The following is a 23309-nucleotide window of genomic DNA, read 5'->3' as shown; positions in this document are numbered from 1 at the left end:
GTCAATTAACCAGAAGCGTTTTTATGAACTTTACGCGTTGATGACATACTTTACCGAATGCCCCAAACCCGACAGTTTCGCATTGCCCCGTGGACAATTTTTTGTTTGTCGTCGCTTTTTCGCATTTAAAGACAAAAGAAACATATGCCAAACATATTAAAAATCATGTCAATGGCATTGTCTGGCGCACACCTGACATGACGGGAGCACGCCCACTGGCAGTGCGCCCGCCCACTTGGCCACAATTTACACTTGACTTTAACATCATTAACACACACACACTTTGAGCTCTGGTGCAGTTTGTATTTTTCTCCTTTTGTCGGTTGAAGTTAACAAAAACAATCTGTGCTCGACGTTTGGCCAACTAAGAGATATGTGGAGAGCGAGAGCGTGCGTATCTCAATGTGAAAGTACCTAAAGTGTGTGTGTGTGTGTTTTTGTGGGTATATGTATGTGTGTGTGTGTGTGTGCATTGACATGTGCGTGCTGCTGGCACGACACTTTAGCTGTTTGAAATACTCAGGATCAGAGACGGCAACCGGCTCAGGATTCAGAACTCAAGCGGAGGCTCAAAATTAAACTCAGTTTTCTGCTCCTGTCATTGTCAATATCTTTGTTGTTGTGGTTGCTGTTTTTGCTGTGATTGTTGCTGGCATAAGTGAACATTTATATTTTACACTAAATGTTGTGTTTAACAGTGCGTAAAATTTTCAATTCAACTGACGCACAACACTCGATAAAGTTCGGATGCATGTGTGAATGAATAGATATCTGAGCAGAGTTGAGAAGCAGTTGGGGAAAGTCAACAAATATGTGTCTATACTTTGCGAAGGAGTAAACAAAACTATGGCTAAACAAATTATAAATTATTTGACTATATGCAGTATATTGGAATTAATTTATTTTTAATTATATTTAATCAAGTGCTCGCTCGCAAACGCTTTACTATCAGAAACAAATCAAAATTGGAAAAAATTTTTAATTAAATTTCTGATATATTAATGCATATAGAAACTGCTAATTAAATATTAAAAAAATAAAAGTTTAGAATTCATTCCAAAGCATTAAAGCGTTAAAAACAAAATACCAATAAAATTGTTTCCGCTTAATATTAGGCATACTTTTAAAATAGATTATGCGTAAAAAATTGTATTAAAAAAGAATTATACTTTTAACGTTTTTCAAAGCCTTAACATTCAATACTCTTAATATTTTAGGAGTCCAAAAGTGTGTAATAAAAATATTCCCAGTTAACAGCAAAATATTAAAATGTTTTCTCTTTAAAATCCCACAACTGTTAAGCAACATTTATTGCTGCTTATTGGTTAATTTAAAGCCTGTAAAAAGCCAATTTGATTGATATTCTCTTCAAGTCTCAAATGCCAATGCAGTCCGATACCTGGCAACATCATTTAGTCAAATTGAAGGCAAAGCCCATGCCCGGTTTCGGCTTGTTTGGCAACAAAACTCTCGCGCGCAGTTTTGGGCCATTTGCTTAATGACAACTGCTTGCCAATTTTGGAGGCCAATAAATTGCTTTAATTACCCCATTTTAAAGGCAACCAATGAGGGGCAGAGCGTGGCCAGAGAGAGGAAGTGTAGGGGATTGTAATGTGCATGTAAGTTGGTGCCAGAGCAATTTGGACAGCTGCTGCTCCCAGGGCACACGGAAACAAGGTAGATAACACTCAACATCAACAGACCATCAATAAGAAAGGGACAGGAGAGAGGGAAAGAGTGAGAGAGAGAGATGGACAGACAGACCAGAAGAGTTGAATGAAGATGGACAGCAGCTGTATAAGGCTTTATGTTGAGTCGCTTGAACTGGAGCTGGAGGTGGTTGGAGAAGGAGGAGAAGGAGCAGCTGCTGTTCCTGGCTGGCTGGCTGGCTGGCTGGCTGCTGGCAATTGAGCGACTGTTGCATACCTGGCACTGTGTACGGTGATGGATGCGACGATGGCAGCCAATATGCTGAATTTATTGGCGGATAGGATTTATGCGTGGCGTGCGACCTGCAGGTTGCCAGCAATGATGACGATGCCGATGCCGATGACGATGACGATAACGATGTCGATGCCGATGACGATGACAATGATGCGGAGGACAATGCCGCGATGTCGCTATTATTGGATAAATTCTCAATTACTGACGATAATTGACTGCTGCTGGCGTTGATGTTGCTGCTGCTGCTGCTGTTGATGTTGCTGGCGTGAATGTTGCTGTTGCAGTTGCCATTCTCTGCTGCTGCCGCTGCTGCTGCTGCTGCTGTGTTGTTGCTGCCGCCTTGGCTATTTACGAAACCAATTGCAGCTGAATTATTTATCATGTCAGTTGGCGAGATGGCGACGGCGATTGGCAACGAAGAAGAGAAAATTCTTGAAAATACTTTACACTTATTTACACACACACACACACACACAGAGAGTGAGCACACACACACACAACACACACAGAGCGAGCGTTAAGAACACACAAAAAAAGCTTCGAAATGCCGTTGTAGTGAAAAAGTGTGTAAGTATCGAGTACTATATAAATATATATATATCAAGCGAATTGAGTGAGTGGAAATTCGTTAAGTAAATATCATAAATATTAAAAACGACAGCGTTGACTTTTAAACAATTAGCGTCAGGTTAACACTTCTTGCTTTTATTGATTTTTCTGTTCGGCTTGATTTGATTTGATTATTAAAATTGATTATTTTTTAGTTTTTCAACTGATTTTTGCTTCTTTTTTTTAGCCACGCACGTTCAACTTTGCATTGAAATATTTAACGTTTAACGCTTAACAATTAAAGTGAAACAAATAATAAATATTTTTAACTGATTTGCTATTTAACAACAATTAACATTTAGTTTTTTTTTTTCTTTGTCAGAATTGCACAGCGTGTTATTTTGTTCGCACTTTTAGCGTGTTTTTCGCTTTTTGTCTTTGGTTCTAGACAGGCGCTGGCATCGAGTTTTCCTTCGGATTGCAGGCCATACGTCTGTCATGGGCTGCTTTTATAGATCGAATAGTTCGATTTGACTTGCCGCTATATATAGTTGGGACGTAAACTGCAGGCAGATGTCAAAGCAGGAGACAAAAGGCGCGCAAAGAATTAAAAGAATCGATTCGCAAATGAGCAAAACGAAAGGTATTCGGCATTTAATTGCATAGACCAAGTGGAGAAAGACAAAATGAGATAGAAAGTTGGCATTGCTTTCCTCTTTATAGGGTGGGTCATGGTTTGGGACTACCCTACCCAGAAAACATATGTATACTGTCTAACTGGGATTGAGAACCACATTTTAGTTTTAATATAAATATTAAACGGGATTAAAGACAAAAGAACTGAAGGGTATTTATAAATGTATGCTGTATACAAAATAAAAGGTTTTTATTTTTTTTAATAATTTTGCATGAGTGCAGGAAACAATGTTAAGCTTAAATTTATGCGTCATATATTTTTCCAAGAAAGCTTTGTACGGAAAAAATCTGACGATCGTGTTTAGAGATTTACCATACATATATTTTCTTGTCGTCCATTAAAGGCTCATATATGAGATTACTTGTATACATTATGAAAATAATTTGCTATAAATGAAAATAAGCTGAAGTTCTCTTGGATTCACATTGTTCGCTATATGGTTATTATAAAAAATGCATACGATATACAAAGAATAGTTTTTTGCTTCTAAATAATTAGGAAAGAGTGCAGAAAAATAAAATAAAAGTGCTATGTTCTCTATAGGTATATTTTTAGAGAGCTTGATAACGAGAAATTAGCTGAAAATAGTTTTTATAGTTTTATGAAAGAAAGTTTATATATTCCTGTTGATCTATAAAGGGCTCATATTTGAAAATATTTATCTATATTAGGAAAATGTTCTTTTGGAGAGATATTTGTAAGAAAATACTAAAGCTAACTTATATGGTTTTACGCGCGGAAGTATATATAAATTTTATTTTTAAGCCACATAGTATTCATCTTAATCATAGCAAGTCTATGAACAAGCATCTTTCTGTGATGATAAAGATTATAACTGAAGCTAGATTAGTAAAAACCGGATGAATGTAGTATATACGACCATTTAACACGTACAAATTAATTATCATTAGAATTGAAACTCACGTAGTTGCTCTTCAATCAAACAATCTCCTAATTGATGACTTTGGCAGATATTTCAAGTTGTTTTCAAGAGTCACCCTGTAGCAAGTGGTATTGTTTTTCGTTTCACTTTTGCGGCATGCGTCGTTGCATAGCGATTAAAATTTAATTTCAGACTAAATCGATTTATTTTGATTTTCTTATTTCAATATATACACACATATATATATATATATATATATATATATATATAAATTGTTTTTCACTTTTCCCCAGCGGCGGCAGCACAACAATGAAGCACAGTTCGCATGTCGCGCGGCGGGCATAAAAAACGCGTATATTGGCAAAAATCAAATGGCTAAAAATAAATTGACATCAATCAGTGGCGCAAATGGGGCGGGGGAAGGGTGCAGCACTGCAACTAATTAAGCGACGTCACATGCAACAGCAACAGCAACAACAACAACAACAACAATAATGTATTGAAACAACGAGAACGTCGCGTATTTTTGGTATTTAAATATCAAACAAAAACCGACGACGTGCAAAAATGTGCAGAAATATTGGAATTTATTTCGAGCCGTTGCGTTTGCGACCGTTTCACGTTTTAGCGGCAACTAAACTAAGCGTTTATCATAGCGAAGCGACAGACACAGAATGCAAATCCAACAGAGCAGCAGCAGCAGCAGCCGAAGCTCATCCATCTAAAATCCCAACTCATCTCCAATCTCAACATTATCTATATGTCAAAAAGGTTCTGGGCGGACTTAACTGGAAAAACTTGATTTACAACTTGTTGTTGTCATAGTTATTGTTGTTGTTGTTATAGTTGTTGTTGTGAAATTGTTGCGCTCTTTTTTAAATGACTTTTAATGTTAGTTTCTTGCTTTTATGTATTCTTTGTTCATTTGCAAGTCTCTCAATTGTTGTTATTGTTGCTGTTGTTGCTGCTGCTGTTGCTAATGAGTTAATTAACACATTTTGCTTGGCGAGTTTTTAAGGTGAACTTCGTAACATTGTTGCGTGTGCGCTAATTATGATTAGAATCAAAATGTGAGAATGCGCACAAGAGAAAGATTTAGTTCGATCAAAGCAAATATATATATTTTTAGATATACGGAGCGTAAAATGAAAAAAAGTTATTAGCAGAGCTATTAGAAAAGTTGGATTGTTGCATTTTTGTGAAGATTTCAAGTTTGACAAATTAAATGCCAAAATCTTAAGTAAATAAACATATTTGAGATTTAATTTGAACTCTTGTTCGACGGGGTCTCGAATTTTTTCCGCTTTAAACGGGCAAAAATATAAACATTTAATTATAGAAGAGGAATACACATATCTAATTATAAGTAGATTAAATTAAGCTCTTTTCATACACATATCTGAACATATAAAATAATTCATAAAATTTTCGCTTTAGATTAGTCTTTGCTTATAAACCCCATTTTGTTTTCATTGATTTTCCAAGCACAAGTAAAATATGCAAGAAAAACCGTCAATGAAAAATGCAAATACAAATGTTGTATAAACTTGGCTCAAGGCTCTGCAGCGACTGCTTCTACTTCTACTACTACTTCACAATTGCCTTCCGGTAATTTCTAGCCACATTTTACATTTCAACGCGACAACACACACACAACACACACGCACACACACACTCATTTATGTGTACTTGACTTGCCATAATGGCTAATTTGAATTTTTATCATGTTTACAAGCAAACAATACGTGCATCATCATCGCAGAGGAAGTCGAGAGACGCCCCGCGCACCCCATTCTCCCGCGTCTATATATTATCCCAGTTCCTACTTGCGCGAACCTCGCACAACATTTGCATATCGATTTCATATGCGGCAATATACCGCCGCTCCCCTCCCCCACACTCCACACCATTTCTCGCGTACAAATGCAAATACAATCCATTTTGAATATTTTCTTGGGAGCGCGTTCGCAAATTGTGTGGAATAACCATGAAAATGTTTACATGTCTGCCTGCCTTTTGCTGCTTGCCATTTGCCGGTTGCCGCTTGTCGGTTGCTTACTGCATTTCTGGCGCGCCCTCAAGTATGCAGCGCCAAAAATATAAAAAAGGGCAAACACATTTGACATTACGTATTTGCAAATTTAATAACACCCCTCAAAAATGACGGGGTGTTCGACGAAAAGAATAATAAATATATTGACTGTGCAATGCTCTGTTCGCAGTGTAAACCCAGTAGGATAACAGCTGGAACTTGTTGTGAATAATCATAGCAGGAAGACGGCTGCAAATGGGCTTTATTGCTCTGAAACTGTTGGGCCAAGTGGCTTTAAAACTGTAGAAGAAAACGATTGAAAAAAAACAACTTAACAGCTAAAAATTGTTTTAAAACTGTTAACTTAAAACAGGCTGTTACACTGTGACCGCGAAATAAAGGGCTTTCATACTGTGACTTACAGCCTTACAAACTGCGACTTACAGAATGTGACTTTCAAACTGTACAAGATTTGTTCATAATAGGCTCTTATTATTTGAAAGTGGCGCATCCATTTAGCGAACTTATTTTCTAAAACTGTAAGCCCAAAACAGTGGTTTCTAAACTGTAAGCTGGACATTTTCGATTTAGATATAGATTCTTGAAGTATAAGCGCCCATTGGTGCGAGTGTCTAAAATATTTATCACAGTATCTTAAACGGAAACATTTTATTATATTAGGTATCCATTCGACACCTCAAAACCAATATACCCTCTCTCACTGAATAAGCGGGGCATAAAAACCTGACGCCAGCAACTTGACATCGTCTCTGGGGCGCTTCGTCGTTGTCTGTTTGAAGTTTGCTCGCATGCAAATTGCACTGATTACCACGTTGCACTTTTCTTTCTACCATTTCACAACCTCGCTCTCTTTCGCTCTCTTTCTTTCTCTCTCGCTCTCGGTTTCTTCCTTTTACTCTTTAGCTCTTTGCTTACTCATTTGATTTGGTTGCATTTTGTCTGGCACTTTTCATGTTTTCTACTTAAGTAAACCTAATGCAAATCGCCTTTATTGCAGACACTTTTTCTTTGGTCTATTGTTCAGCTGCCCCCTCCCCCCACTTCACTATCCCTGCCACTTTTAACACTTGACGTATTTATGTACCCCCCAACCCTGCCTGCACAGTCTTTGTTTTGGTTTGAAGTTAACGGGACAGGGTCAGCACCATAAAATTTAACTACATTTGCTGCAATTCATGTGGAAATGAGGCGCCATTTGTTGGGTCTTTTGAAGGCTGCAAGGAATTTGTAATAGCGTGTTGGGACTCTAGATATAACAAGAGGGTGCCTCGCATTGTACTTAAGTGTAATAGGCACAATATGATGGGGTGAAGATCACGAATTTTTGATAGCTTTATGGGTGCTTTTGAGGTCTCATTTACCAAAGACTGCATGTGGTTTAAACTTATCGGTAACCCAGAAAACAGGTATACAAATTGTTGGATATTAATTTATATCGAAATCATAATCCACATCCATCTACAAGCGCTTACTGTCCTCACTTTATATGTAGTCTTATTAATGTAAGCTGGCAACGCTAAAAATGCGCCAGTGCTGGATAATGAATAAATGATTGAAGCAAGGGAACTTTTCTACAACACCTTATTGATCCGATTGTTAAAGATTCAAGATTCAACCTTATTTCAATCGTTACCCAACACCAACAACACTATAACCGCTTCAACTCTAAAAAGCCGCCAGTGTTGGGAAACGAATACAAAACTTAATTGCTGCAATTGTTAAGAGATCCATGCATGTACAACCCATCCTTATTTCAATCGTTACTCAACACTAACGCCGCTATAACCGCTTTCAGTATTGTGATGACTAACAGCACAAGTCACAGGCTCATTGCCACACTCAATCGAGACAACTTGAGCACTTTCTTAGCCACTCTTCTTCTTCCGGCTGCGGCACACTTTATATATAAGTATATATACTTTTCAAACTGCAAAGCTCTCAACCAGCAACTGAAATAACAACAAGAGTTGCACAGAAAACCCCAAAAACCAATCAAAGGTTGCTTCTGCTTGCCGCCGCCTGCTGCTTTGGCAACGACTGCCAAAAAGTATGCTACACTTTCTGCGACAGCAGCAGGACTATAAGGAGCAGCAACAGCAGCAGCAGCAGGATCCGCAGCAGGAAACAAAACTCGGCGAGTCACTCAAGCATTTTATTAAATTGCCACCTTCCGTTTGTTGTTACGTTGGCTCCAACTGTTGTCTGCAACTGTCTCTTATTTTCGATTTCTAGGCATAAACCAACACACCGACACACCCACAGCCCCCCCCTGCCTCATCTCTTTGGAGACATTGTAAAATACAAAATAAGAAGAAAAGAAATCGAGGAATATTTCTGCCATCTTTTTCTATTATATCGTTTCCGCTGTTTGGCATAAATTTCTGTACGGCGGCCAAAGTAAAACTTTTGCTATTTTTATGCTTATTGCGAATTTTCTTTTCTTTTTTTTACTGTGTTATTTTTTGAGGTTAAAGTGCCAAAGCACACGAATATAAAATACTAGAAAAAAACACTAAAACTACGAAACAATAATATAAAAAAAAAATAATATTGAAAAAATAAGAGAAATCGTGTAGTTTTTGGCTTTGTTGAGATATTGAAATGCGATTGGGGCAAGCAGCGACTCGGTATATATGTACATATCAAATATATATATTTATATATATGTACATCTGAACGAGTAGAATATGTCTATAATGCGGCAAAAGTTGGAGTTAGTCCAAAATGCATTTGCATTGCCATCGCTTTAGGCGCATTGCGGGCGTTTTGCCTTTTAAGCTTATCTAAAATTGGAATTCAAGCACGACACAACAATGAAAAACATTTACTTTCAAAGCTGCTTTTAGTTTAGCTAATTATAGCTTTTTAACCAAATGGGTTTAGGGAAAAGCAAAAAAAGCAAATTACACAATGCATTGCTTAATGCATTGTAAGCTCTATTGCTAATGGGGTTTTCTTTGACGATTTTTTGAGCTATTAAAGGAATTAATAATTCGGTTTACATTTGTAATGTTTAACGTTGAAAACTGAAGCAAAGTAGCTAAAAGCAGGCGACTAAAGCATGTCTTCAATATTAATCGATAACTATTTCGATAAACATTCATGTGGAATACTCATAGATTTTCCTCTAAACCATGGAAAAAATCTCTGCAAATCGTTTAAAGATCAGTTTTATGTTTAAATGATACATTAAAATGTTTGCTATGGTATTAGATTTTATTTTGCAAATTTCAATTTGAATTCTGCGATGCCTTTAACAGCATTTTTACTCTCCATTATGCTCATAAGCTATTCTAACTGATATTCATTTAAAATTTGTCCATCCCTATTAAAAGCAGCCAGAAAATAGACAAGAAAATGGTTTGTGATGGAGCAGCCAACAAAAAATTAAGCATACGCCATGTTGAACAAGCTTAATTATACGCACAGCAACAACAGAGACAGCAGCAGCAGCAGCAGCAGCAGCAGCAGCAGCAGCAGCGGTCGCAGCGGGCGTAGGCGGGGGTAAGCCGGATGCAGCTGGTAGAAGCCGCATGTCGAAAACTTTTTTTTAAACTCGTCGCTCGCTGGCAGCAAACGCTACAACTTGTTAACAATACGCGCCGCTAGAGGTCGCCAATTAAAAATTGCATGCAGCGTCCCAAGCTCTGTGTGTGTGTGTGTGTGGAAAGGAGTGAGGGTGTGGAGGGTTTGTATGTGTGGAAAAGTCAACATTTTTGTGGTCACTTAAGCAGATTAATTTCATGGGTATAATTAAAAAAAGAAGCCGCCGCCGAAGCGTGCGTGGAGCAGCAGGAGAGAGCGGGAGAGAGGGAGAGGGAAGATAGTCGGCAAGCTGGCAACGCAAAAAAATTAACATAAATTAAATTTTTGCGCAGAAACTTTATTTTATTTTACTTTTTTTTTTATCGCTGTCGCTGTTAAACAATTTTGCAGCGCGGCGCACATAATTGATGGTTTTTAATTAACTGCCAAGTGACCGACACGCAACTGACAGAGGCCAAAAAAAAAGGAGGAGAGGCGAGAGTATAAAAACCAAAGAGTGAAGTGCCAGTGCCTGGCAAAAAATCCGTTGAAATGTTTAAAATGTGGCCTGTCCATCGCCAGAGTCACACAGAAGCCAAACCGGTAGCAGAACACTCCCTCCACCTGTCCCCTTCCCCTTGCTCCACAATCGTTCATTGGGGCTGACAACAAAAGCTGTCAAATGGAATTGCATGCTTTTAGGCTGTGTCAAACATTTGACATACAGTTTTGGAGCAGTTGGAACCACGGCCAGCAAAACAAATACGCACACAAATGAAAGTTTCGTGTTAAACTGTTCAGCCAAATGTCTGGCTAGTTAAGCTGGCAGTCGGAGCTCGCGACACTAACTATTAATCCATCAGTTTGAATCAAGGCTTGCTTCTCGTGTCGCTGTCAAAGTGCAGGTCTGCTGACAGGCAGTTCAATTACTTTTCGTTTTAACAAAAGCTTTCCGGCTAAACAATATAGATTGATGTCAGCGTTGAGTCGATAGATTTGACAGCATCTTGATAAGGAGTTAGAAAACTAATAAGCTAATAAATATCAATACAGCTGGACGCAACAAAGATAAACACATGAGTTAAAGCAATAATTTCAAGCTAAGATTGTGCTTGACAGTCTGTCAAAGTAGTTGTTAAATTGATCAAAAACCTTTTAAACCCATCCCAAATTTGGCTCATTTAAATTAAATTTTTTAAAAATAACTTTGACTTACCATTGCGATTTTCACTATCGGCGGGTTTCATCTGTATGGGGTGATACATCTGGAAGTAGAGAAAATATAAAAAGAAATAATTAAAGGAAGGTCTTCATTTTGTAAACCAGAGAAGCTAAAATTTTTATAATTAATATATAAAATAATAGTTTATAAATCTGAATTCAGTCAGTCCAATTTACACATAAGCTCTGCCTATTTCTCTCCCTCACAACAACTCCCAATTTTGTATATAATCCACTTTTAATCCATTCTTATTCCACGCTTTCTGTACAGATTTTACTTTTCACTAAAAATGCCAAGCATTTCGTTTTTTTTTAGCCCACTTAATTTGCCGTTTTAATCACATTTGATATATTGTAGCGCTATAAACGACGCAGCCGGCGATTAATTTGCCAAGCTCTTTGGCGCAATGCAACCAGCCAAAATTGGACAACAGACATGCTGCTGTATATGCATATATACATATATCTGTGTGTGTACATAGAGAAGTGGAGTCAATTTATATGGCGCTGCAGCGTGCTTGTTGTCCCGGTTGCCTCCGTTTTTTTTTTCGCTTCTGGTAGGCGCTTAAGCTGCATAATGAATGAATGCAGCAAAGAGCCGACAAGCTGCTTCTAACTGGCCGCCAAATCCTCGACTAAAGCCAAACACATTTATTCAGCGGTCGCCGAGAAGAAGCAGCAGCAACAACAACAGAACTAACTGGGCACCTATTTGGTCGCCTCTCTCTCTCTCTCTCTCTCTGTCTTCTTGTTGCCGTGAAAATCCTAAAATATGCGTGCGCATTTCCCTATTTTGCCCCTTCTCTGACTCCGCTTAGTTGCAGCCGCGTTTTAAATGTAATTTTTCGCACAGCGTCTTCTAATTAAAACAAGCTTAAAGCGCCCGCAAAACGTGCCGCAGCACGAGGTCAGGCGGGCACGCCCCAAACGAGGCCGCATACCCAAGCACTTCCGTCGCCAAGTCCGCGCGGCTAATGGGCCGTGATTTATTGGCAACGGCGACAGTCTACGTTTATACGTTTATACGTTTATAAGGCAGTCATGTCCTTGTACGCAACACCCTTTCGCCACCCAACTCTCGCCACTTCTCGGTCTTCGTCGCTTTCTCGTTTTCTTTTTTAAGCTCGTAAATAATACACGCAACGCGACTTGTTACAAATTGCAGTCCAAGTCAACCTGTTCCCGGCTATGCTGAACGCTGCCCTTTTTTTCTCCTCTCTTTTTTTTAATGTGGCGACACGCCCCTTTTTATTTGACCAATTCCCTCATTTTTATGCAGGAAATAGCAATTACCAGGGCAAACGCAGCCTTTTTAACGCCCCTAACTGCCCGGAATCAGCTTCACGAATTTCTTGCATTATTTTAAAATTCTATCGTTATTCAACACTGAAATTGTGAATAAGTCGATGTTAAATAGAATAGATCTATAATATAAAGATTTAAATTTAAAGATGTAAATTTTAGGCTTTAATTTTAAACATTTACTTAACGACATGAATAATATGTCAATAATTTATCGATATTTAGCACTAAATGCTAGATTTTGCAGTGCTGTAAACTGTTTTGTTTGGATGGCAGTCAGTGTTGTTAAATACCAATTATATGTTAAGGCTTTGTTTTATATATGCTTACGGTCCAGTGTTGTAAATATGTAATTTCATGAATTTCATACACTTAAACCACATCAGTTTAGGTTGCTGTGTTGTAAAACGCAAGCTGTCATGGCCAAAACTAAAGAGATCGAAGCTGTCGATAACTATATCGATACATTTAAATATATTCAAAATACTTTTAACAACTGTAAATTTCCTAAATTTCCATGGGAACGTTGTCAATTGGTGCCCTGCACATGCTCAAAAATGGCCACAAAGCGCAAGCTCTGCCAATTTCTTCTCAGTTGCTTATCCTTTTAACTACTTTTTTGCCCGCTTTTCTATTCTTTCTCAGCTTTCTTAGCATTTGTTGTGCCTTTCAATGGCAATTCTGTAAAACAAATATCGCCGCGTAGCCACACAATTTTTGGCAGCGCACACGACATGTCACATTTTGAGCGTCTGACACAAAGCATTGTTATGCGCGGCTGCATAACCTATCCCAATACATATTCCCCTCCTGCTACCCATAGCCCCGCTCCCTCCTCCTTTGGGTGTACCTACATGACATACCAAATAATAATATTCATGCTGATTTGATGGCGCAATAGAAAATCCCAAATGTTGTTCGCTTTCGCTGACGTTGTCTATGTTTAACCTCCCTTCAGCCCGTCCTCTTAGCCACAACCCCTTCACCTATTGTTGCTGGGAGGTTGGCAGTTGAAGGGGGGGGCAGGTTGGTTGCAGCTCCCAAGCGCAAATTGACATTTTTGTGCCTGTGGTTTTGGTTGACTTTGCAGAAAAAAAAAACTTTTGGCGCGTGTCTTGTGCTAACAATTTTTCCCATTTACATTTTTTTTAAAAATTTTTCGTATTTTTTTTGTTGCATACTTTTAAGCTGCCAGGACACAGGGCTAAACTTTGAATTTACTTGCATTTTATGCGGTTGGGGTTCGGATTGGGGAGAGGCTGCGAACTTAGAGAGTGTTGCAAAAAACTTTATTGGAAAATAGCAAAATAACTGCAATGATTTTGGTATACCCTGTAGTAAAAATAGGGTGTATGTACTTGATTGGTGGGGTTGTCTGAACAGATCGTGATTTAAAGGAAAATCTTGATTCGCAATTGCTGATAAAAAGTACGAATTTTCTATAGACTACAGGGTATGGTAAAGCAAATTGCTGCGACAGGGCGTCGAATAGATTTTAGTAAATATTTCTTAAAGTGGAAATAGGGTATCTTTCGAATATTTATGACAACCAAGAGGTGAGAGGTGTGCTTATATATACATGTACTTTATACCGTATACAAATTCAAGATATAAAAAATCAGGGTATTTTGACAGCCGTAGGAACGTAGTCAAAACACTCAGAATACATTTCATATATATTTTTTAAGCAAGCCAAGAGGCCAACTGTAGACTTGCATCAAATTGTAAATAGTTAAAAAGGGGATATCTCTTATAAGTATCTATACCCTATCTTTTATGAAAATTAAAAAAAAAAGCTAACAGGGTATCTACGAGTCGTCACTCTCTAAAATGAATTGTGCAAATAACTGCACTTGCATCTATACCCTATACGAAAACTCCATAAAGTAAAGCTAACAGGGTATCTAGACAGTCGTATCTAGCAATTTCTCGTATAGATTTTTTGTGCTGTGTCAGTCCACGCGTCAGTCAATCTGTCAGTCACGCAGTCTGTTAGCTATAATGACGGCAATGCGAAGCCAAAATTTCTGGCAGCTATTTCCTGCAGTTGTTGTTGCTGTTGTGTTGCATGAATGCGTTTATGATAAGTTGATGCGGCAGACGATTTTTCGTGTTGCAAACTCAGCAAAAAAAAAAAAACGTTGCCAATTAAAAGCTAAAATCCTGACTAAAACATCACGCGTTAGCATTAGCTATAAAAAATTTCCCAAGTAAAAATCTAATCACAGGCAATAAATGTGTCGCAAGAAAATTATGTGATATTATAAAAAAAGAGAGGAAAATCCTTAGGAAAAATCAAACTTACCCCATTCAGCGTTTTCACGTTGTGCAGTGCGTCCTGAGCTTTCAGAGCGGCGCGGCGCGTATAAAAAGTAACAAAGCAACAACCTGCAAGGAGAAGAGAGAGAAAGAGAGGGAGTGAGAATTAAAGTGTGAGCGAGCAAGTTATATTGAGATTAGCATAAGGGTTAAATTGGAGTTTATTCTCAAGCGATGTCAGAAAAAGGTGGCAAGGAAATTATGAAAATTATTGTTATTAGCAGGCACGCAAAATGGCAGCAGCTGGGCAGGGGATGTGGCAAAAGAAAGAAGGGGAGGGGGTGGGGGGGGGGAGGACTTGTAACGCGAATGTGGCAACACGGCAACACTAAATTAAACATTATGACCAAAGCCGCGGCCCTTTTGCCACGACCTGCCCGCAAATAGCCAAAAATGTGTCGTGCTTTATGAAGCAAATGTGTGAAAGCTATTTGGGGCATGCTTAAAGCAAGTGTTGTAGGTGTTGGAAGTTTTGCAGGTTTGCTTTTGTTGGCAGGTGCCAAGCATATTTAAGCAGGCAAGGCAACAGGCAATACTTAAAGAGTAAGGCACAACTTATAAACGCTTACCATATTAAGAATATTTGCAAACTTATATAATTTCAGGAAGAAAAATCTCTTCTATGAGACTAGTTCGCATAGAAACAGACAGACGTAAAGACGGGCGGACGGAGAGACGGACATGGCAATATCAACTCGACTGTTGACGATGATCTGGGATATATATACTTCATGGATTCGGAGATGTCGCCTTCTATGCGTTACATAGTTCATAACAAACATAAAATACCGTAAAATACCCTCTGCAAGGGTGTAGAAAAATATTTTTCCTTAATCAGAATATAGGATGAGTTGCACTTTTTAGTGTATGTACCGTTGATAGAATTACTTAATGTTAATATTTCGAAAGAAACTATATGTTTGTATCCTGCAAACACATTTTGGTTTCTGTTCTGAGGAATAGAAGATATGTGAAGCCAAATTATAGATAATTTAGCAGTTAATGCTTGGAAATGAGTTTTGAAAATAGTTTTTTGTTATTCTAGTACTATTTTTTCATTTCAGAAATATGTCTGGGTTAACCTTGAATAAAAGCCGACACTTATTGCTTTATGTGGCGTCTACCATTCACCTGATCCATTTTATTCAAAAGTCAGTTGCCAATACGTAACTTTCACAGGTTTTTTTTTTTTGCCATATGTCTGAAATGTACTTCATTTTGTTTACCTTTTTGCAGTTTACACCAAATCTGTGGCCCAACTATAACAAAGTAAAAAAAAAAAAGCCTAAGCGTCAGTTGAATTTCAATTCCGGCTCGCGCGCATATTCCATTTAACGTGGCTTGTTGCCCCTCCCTCTTCCCCGCCGTTTTATTCAGCTCTACCTTTTGCACGGGAGTCCATTTGAAATTCTGGCCATTGGATTCTGGATTTTGGCCTGGTCGCCGCCGCCGCCGCCGCCTAACTGTGAGTGGAAAACTTAATATGGCAATAGTTGCATAATGCAATTACCGGGCATATCGGCGGCGCTCGCTTCACCCAAGCGTAATGCGTTGCGGTGGACATGGCCCACGCAGACTAACCCCCCCCCCCTCCTCCCTCACCACCATTTAGCCCTGTTGGGGATGGGCTTTGACGCAACACAAACACAGATACACACACACACACACCTGCCCAACACTTGGGTAATTCAATCTGTCGCAGTTTTTATGCCGTCGCCGCCGTCGCCACACACACATACACAGACACACGCACTTGGCCATTTTTCAGAATTTTTCACATATTTGCAAATATTTTCATTTCTCGTTTTGCGTTTTTTTTATATCCGGTTTGCAGGTTTAGGCAGAGAGAGAGCGAGAGGGAGAGACGCAGCAAATACCGACGCCATCGGCGCCACAACGGATGTGTGAGAATTATGCGTTTTTTTTAAATCTGCACGAAAAGCTTTTAGCTGCGACTTTAAAAGCTCTTTATAAAAGCTCATTTTAAGATTAATTACATTAGAATATGAAGGATAAACAAGTAATATAATTGTTCTATAAGTATGAATTGACTAAGAAATTAAAGCTTTGCAAGCTCACTAAAAGTGCATTGAAAAGCTCGCATATAAATGAAAGCTCAGTCTGTATGTATATATTGGCGATTTTTATTCAGTCTGCAAGATCGCTCAGAGCTTTTTGTAATTTTCGCTACAAGAACGAATTCGATCTACATTAAAAAATCGGATCTAGCGGCCAAAAAAACAATAGCTCATTAAAGCCAAACCCACACGTAACTAACAAATGAAAGCTCTTCAGATGGACATTGAGTAAAAATGCAGCCACTAACGAACTTTAATCTTTTAAGTTTGCCCCAACTAAAGCAAACAAATATCGCATTTCACTTAACCTCAAATGAAATGAATCCGGAGGAAAAAAAAATAAGGAGAGCGGAAGAAAAAACGTAACTTGTGCAATCGCAGATTAAATATCACTTAAAATTAAACTAGCGTTAAATGTAACAAATGAAAGAAAATCGAAACGATTCCAAATGCAATAAAATATCGTGCAAGAAGTGAAAGAACAAACTGAGAAACCAAAGACGAAAACCAATCGCGCGATAACGAAGCAGAAGCAGAAGAAAGAGACGACGGCAGGCAGGCAGCAGAAGGCAGAAGCAGAAGAGAAATCTCTCAATTCCCATTATGTGCATGTCAACTGCAGTTAGAATCAAAGCGCCAAAACAAGACGCAGGCCGAGGAGCGAGGAGAGAGAGAGGGAGAGGGAGAGGGAGAGAGGGTTGCACGGCTTGCAGAGGGGAGGAGGAGTGAGGTAGAACAGTTGAGCTTTCGCCTGCTTGAGGGAACAATGCGATAAAGTAACAACAAAACCGGCGGCAAATGCTGAAAACGACATCCAGTCACGTTTTTGGACAAAAACTTAATCCAGGGACAGCAGAGGGGCGGGGTGGCGACCGAGTTGCGGGCGTGCGTGTGTGTGTGTGTGTGTGGAAGTGGGTTGGATTGGATTTTAAGATGTGAAATCGAGAGCCGCCGCTTGCGCCAGACACGACGTGCCAAAGTCCAGCAAAGGGGATAAACTATGGGATATATACATAAAGGATGTGCCGGGCGCACACGTAGACAGCGGCCGAGGAGAGGACGGAGAGAGAGTAGGATACGAATTAATCGAAGTTAAATAAATCAATGTCATTAAACTTTGGGGCAGAGATTTAGTGGCCGACTCCGAATGCACACTAAACAGAAAGAGATAGCATCAAAGGCAGTTGCAACACATAGCAACAGCAAGAACTGCAGCAACTACAGCAAAATGCAATTTCAATCGAATTTAGTTTATGGCTCCCTTCTGTACCCTACCCCCCTACCCCTCTCCACTCCATCACTCTGACCAACACAGATAACGCTCGACCTAGCGAAAGTGACAAACGTTTAGCAATAGTTCAGTGGGCGCCAAAAGTCATGACCAAAACCAAAAATGCCACAAGGACAAGTAAGAGTGTTAAAGTCGAATATGATCGACTAGCAAATACCCTGTTATCTGTAACCCGTAAATAAGAGGGTAAAACCAATTTTTTTTTCTACACATGAAAGAATTTGACTAAAAGTAAGCTTTACAATTATATCGATCTGTCTTTATCTACGAAAAAAAATTTGATTTCTGTTTCTGATTATTTCCGATATGTGAGGTTACCAACTTTTTTTTATATTAATTGAAAAAACTTGCCAAATTTGGGTTCTAATCTAATAAGATCTGAAAATAATATTGAATAAATTTCTCATAGCTTCAAAATACCCCGTCTATTATCCATTTCTAAAGAGTACAGGGTTTCTAGATCTAATATTTATCTCAAAGAATATTTAATTTACATACCCAACAATTTCTTCACCAGCCTGTTGCATATTTCAGCAAAAGTTCAGAATACCCCGTTTATTAACCATTTTTACAGGGTATAGGGTGGAATAAAACAAACGAGTCTTTGAAATTGAAATGCTCTTTGAAAATTAAGTGAAATTTTATGCATTTTTCACGCTCGGCAAGCAGCTAAATAAAAATGTCAAGCACACAAAGTTGTAGGGCAAGAGGAGGGAGGGAGGTAGGGAGACAGTGGGCGAGGCTGATGAAGGCGGCAGATAAGCGCGTCTCTTTTTCAGTTTTTTCTTCTTCTCTCTTTTAGATGACAGCGGACAGCTGGCCCAAGCACAGTTAGACGCAGAGCTTGACAGTGGGGGGCAAGGGGGTGAGGGAAGCGAGCTGCCCAAAATGAAGTTCTCAAGCACAGTAGGCGAGAGTAGGGGCAAAAACCAAAGTGGCAAGAGGCAGAACATCTTTTTCCTCTGTGGGTGAATTATAGTTTTCGGTTTTTTTTTATATTATATTTTTTTTTTTTTTGTGATTTGGTCAGCGCAAGTTAAGTTTTTTATATGGTCATAAATCACATTTATAGAAAAGAAATTCAAGAACTTAGCTAAGGACAGGCAGTAAAAGCTCTTAATAGCCTCAAGCGGAAGCTGAAATGCGTTCTTTAAGCTGTAAAAATATTTGATATTATATTTAATTTAAGTTGGTAAAATATTTGTATGTGCCATATAAATCCATAGAGGGTTGTATTCAAAGTGAAAAGTTTACAGAGTTGAGAACTATTATAACAGTTCTAATTACTGGAAAAACGTGTTTCCCATGGACATCTACTTTACTTTTATATATTTTTTTTTATTTTCTTTAATTCGATATTCAACATAAAGATGAATTTTACATTCGAGGCAACAAATAATTTAAACATGTAAATTCTAATTTTACTAAACTTTTCATTTCTGGCAGCTCCAACTTCCGAGGGTTACTAATTGACTTATATTTGCCAAAATTTAATTTATTTGCATTGCGAGCAGTTTGTCATTCATTGACTAATTTATGGCACACCCTTATCAAACGCACACGGTCCTCTCTCAGGTTTGCCGCTCGACAAACTTTAGCTAAAAGCCCACAAATTTTACAACTTAAAAAAAAAGATGGGCCCATCAAATTAAATGCTTTGGCCAAACACAGCTGTAAAAGCGCTTTACACCTGAACGAACAGAGAGAGAAGCGCACAGTTAACCCTACTCGCTCTCTCCCTCTCTTTCGCTCTTCTAGTTCCTTTGCTTACCGCAAGCGCTAATAAATTATGACGCTAGAGCTTAAACGCACCCTCGCACTCGCACTCAATCTCTCCCGCTCGCTCTCTCTTTCCAACACACTCGCAGGCTGGCTGCTCGCCGCAGAGCAACAAGAACAACAACCAAAGCGTAACCGCAATAACAACACCCGCAAACAACATAGAAAATCCACTCGAAAAAGTAACTGGCCGCTAACGAAATTTAGTGTGAAAGAAAAACAAGTTTTTAGCCAAAAGGCATTAGCCCAGAAATAATAATAAAAGCGGCGGCGGAGAGCGTCGAAACTTTTGCCGAAATGAAAAGGAAATTTTTTTCTGCTCTCAATCGCGGGGGGAGGGGTGTTATTTACGACTTTCTGGCTCAGAGGTCATCGTCGCGCTTAAAAGTGTCATTTCCCATTTTTGGTAGCTGCAGCCGGCCAAGTCCTGCGCTGGCTTTTGGCTAAGCGTTTTACCATAAAAATGCAACAGCAAAATCCAAATTTCGAGGGCGAGGGGCAGGGAGGTTGCATTGTCAACTTTTTGTCGCAGCAAAAAGGACCAAGGTACAAACAAAACAAAAAAAATGAAAATAACGAAACTAAAACTGGCCAAAAGTGGGTTACAAGCCAGGCTAAATGGAAATGTTGTAGCAGGAAGTTGCAGCCAAAATAAAACTGCACATGAAAGGAAACGACAGAAAAGCGACTAAACAACAAAACTTCGGCAAGCGGCAAGAAAGTGCAAAAACTTTGTCCCCTCTACGCCAACGGACTACCCCCTTGATACACACTAGCAAAAGGGGGTATTTTAACTTTGTCATGCGTTGTGTAACGCATTAAATGGAGACATCTTCGTTGCTATAATTTACATATTTTCTAAGTTAACCAGATATGTTAGGATCTCTTTCTTTCTCTCTCTCATTGCTCTCTCCTTCTCTTTCTTTTTCTCCCTCTCTTTTACTTTTTTCTCTCTCGCTCTCTAAAATCCTTTAAGGCTCGCGCTTCTGAAGGGTATCGCAACTGCGACACTCGGCACGTAACTGTTCTTACCGATTTCTTTTATATTCTCTTTGCCTTTTTCGGGTCAGCGCTGACTACGACACGCCCCTCTTTATTTTTGTTTGCCTTCTCGCATTTGACAGTTGCCTGGCATAAATAATAACTTTCAAACGCAATTTGTGTCGATTTGTGTTTGTGGCATGGCGCGCTTTTAAGCTCAAGTGATAAACAGCGACAAGCACACACAGACACACACACAACACACATGTGTAGGCAGGCAGGCACTTAGCCGAAAGCTTCTGCGTCCATTCGCACCACTCCCACTCTCAATCTCAGAGCCGCAGCCGCTCTCTCGCTGTCTCACTGTCATAAATCATCAACACAACGCGCCACTTAAGTGCGTCCTAAAACTGTTTGCGCTTTTACTTTGTCACACTCACACACACACACACATGCTTCACTCACTCGCCACGCCCATCGATGACAAGCTGACCATGCACACGCCCACATTTCAAAGCAGCGGCCGACTGTCAACTGCAGCCCCACCAAAATGATATAGGAAGCATGAGTGTGTGTGAGAGAGGGTGAGAGGGGGCGGCAGAGCGCGGCCGAATAAATGCTACAAAAGTTGGCTAAAACTAAATAAGCTGCTGACAATAGGCTGTGTCTGAACACAAATAAATTTTGAAATAAAAAAATATATATAATAATATAGAAATAAATAAATGTACATAGAAAATATGTTTTGACAAAAGGCCTTCACAATTGCTCACAATTGAAAATGCCGTTATGAATGCCAGAGAGCTAGCGGAGATAAGTGCGGGAGCGCATCAATAGAAATGCTGGCTGACCATTTGGTCTGCCTGCAGTTAAGAGGCTTTTGAATTGCCTGCAAATGACAAGAACAACAATGGGCAAAGTGAGCAGTCAAATCAAACTATTTTGAGTTATATTTTATTGAAGCTTCTCCTACAAAATAGGTACTCAATATCGTACTGTGCATCACTTTGTTGTTTTTTTTCGTTTAAACAGCAATGTTTCCTTTGTGTACAGCATTCAAATTCTCTCAAACAGCAGCTCAAGGCAATGAGCGCTCAAGTCAAATACAAATGGCGAACAAAAAGCAATTTGCTGATGAAATGAAATGGCAAAGCGCATGACATGCAATTAAAATACATACACACACAAACGTACAATGCAGAATTCAAAAGCAGCCAGCGAGAGATGTCATATATTAATGTTGGTGTGTGTGTGTGTGTGTTCCGTGGCTAATTTTAGCTCATTTACTTTAAGCTGTTGTGCGTAGGAGCGAGGAGGCGAGTCTGTGATATTGAGCTTTAGCGTTTACCGTTTTAATATTTAAAATGCACATTTATTTCTATACCCTTGCAGAGGGTATTATTGATTTATCATGCAACTTGAGCCGAATTCAATATATACTCTCGGATTTATAAATTTCAATAGGCGAGTCGTTTACAAAAACTGACCATAAAGTAAAGTTCTCATCAATTGGATTACTAAATACGGTTAGATATGATCATTAAGCATCAGACAACTATTTTAAAAGGGCATCGATTATTGGATTATAAATTTATGTGTATAAAAATGTATTTTATTTCAATAATATTTTTAATAAGCTTAACTCAATCGGTTAAGCAACATTGCACATCTAATGTATGCTTGCACGGTATTCAATCGTTGGCACACCGATGATGATTTAAATATTTCTCTTTCTCTTTCGCACTCACCTTTGCTTATGCCCGTGGCCTTGTCACGCAGCACATTTATCGAGTGCACTGGTCCGTATTCTTCAAACATTTCGCGCAGCTGAGCCTCGTCCATCGATTTGGGCACCTGGCCCACAAACATTTTAATGTTATCGGGATCGGGCTCCTTTTCACCATAGGTGACGACGGCCGTGTCCGGATCTAGGCGATAGCACGAATCATCGTCCATGCTGACAACATTGCGATTGGCGCTGCACGAATTGTTGTTGTTCATCAAGCTGCTGGACATGATGCTGTTGTTGGTGTTGTTGTTATTGCCGTTACCAAAGGGGGCGCCGGTTAGCGAATTGTTGCTGCCCACCAAGCTCGAGTTGTTGTTGTTGAGCAGCGATGAATTATTGTTGCTATGTATGGGACTATTCGGTAGGCTGTTGGTGGCGCTGCTACTCTTATCGCTCATACCAAATGCACTGCAAAGAAAAAGAGAAAACATGAAGAGAATGAGTAAATGTTAACAGTTATTGTTGTGGATAGAACCTTTATGTTCCATAATCCAGAGAAGGGCACATAAAGAGAGTTAATAAAGGTATAGGCTACATTGGAGTTAAGCTAAGTGATAAACAGTTATAGTGGGAGATTTTGCTTCACACTCATTTCGAAAGAGGAGTACATAAAGAGAGTAAATATAAGTTAGGTTACAAACAAAATACAATATTCGGTTAACAGTTATAGTTGTATATTTTGAGCACTTTTTTTGCTCCATACTCACTCCATATACAAGTCCGTGCTTTTTTCGGAGAAATCAAAAATCATGCGGCGATTGCCCAAAAACGAAGTGCGACTACTAAACATATTGTTTTTCTTATTACTTTTATTTTTAAAGTTTTTTTTTTTAACACTGTAAATCGATTACAACAAAGAGAATCGTGTACTAGAGTAAACAGACGCACACGGACAATA

At 39.0% G+C, this 23309-nt stretch overlaps 1 protein-coding gene across 3 annotated transcripts in view; it reads right to left on the bottom strand.

The window, feature by feature from the left end:
- The window catches only part of bru1 (bruno 1), a 99120-nt gene that overhangs the window by 30858 nt on the left and 44953 nt on the right, over positions 1-23309 (bottom strand). For 2 of the 3 annotated variants that reach the window (XR_010436493.1, XM_064684472.1), the window contains exons 2-4: positions 22371-22819; positions 14480-14562; positions 10868-10916 (exon numbers count right to left, since the gene is read on the bottom strand). Coding sequence is in view for 1 of the 3 variants with exons in the window: in XM_064684472.1 (XP_064540542.1) it covers positions 10868-10916; positions 14480-14562; positions 22371-22819 (581 nt within the window). In the remaining 2 variants the exon portion in view is untranslated. Of the gene's footprint in view, positions 1-10867; positions 10917-14479; positions 14563-22370; positions 22820-23118; positions 23282-23309 lie in introns of those variants that run through there. The other variant, XR_010436494.1, reaches the window with a different exon arrangement.

Source organism: Drosophila montana, unplaced genomic scaffold (genome assembly GCF_035044405.1).
Source record: "Drosophila montana isolate Dmon_TW-CO22-7 unplaced genomic scaffold, ASM3504440v1 contig_2747_1, whole genome shotgun sequence".
NCBI lineage: Eukaryota > Metazoa > Arthropoda > Insecta > Diptera > Drosophilidae > Drosophila > Drosophila montana.
This window is presented reverse-complemented; position numbering and strand designations above follow the sequence as displayed.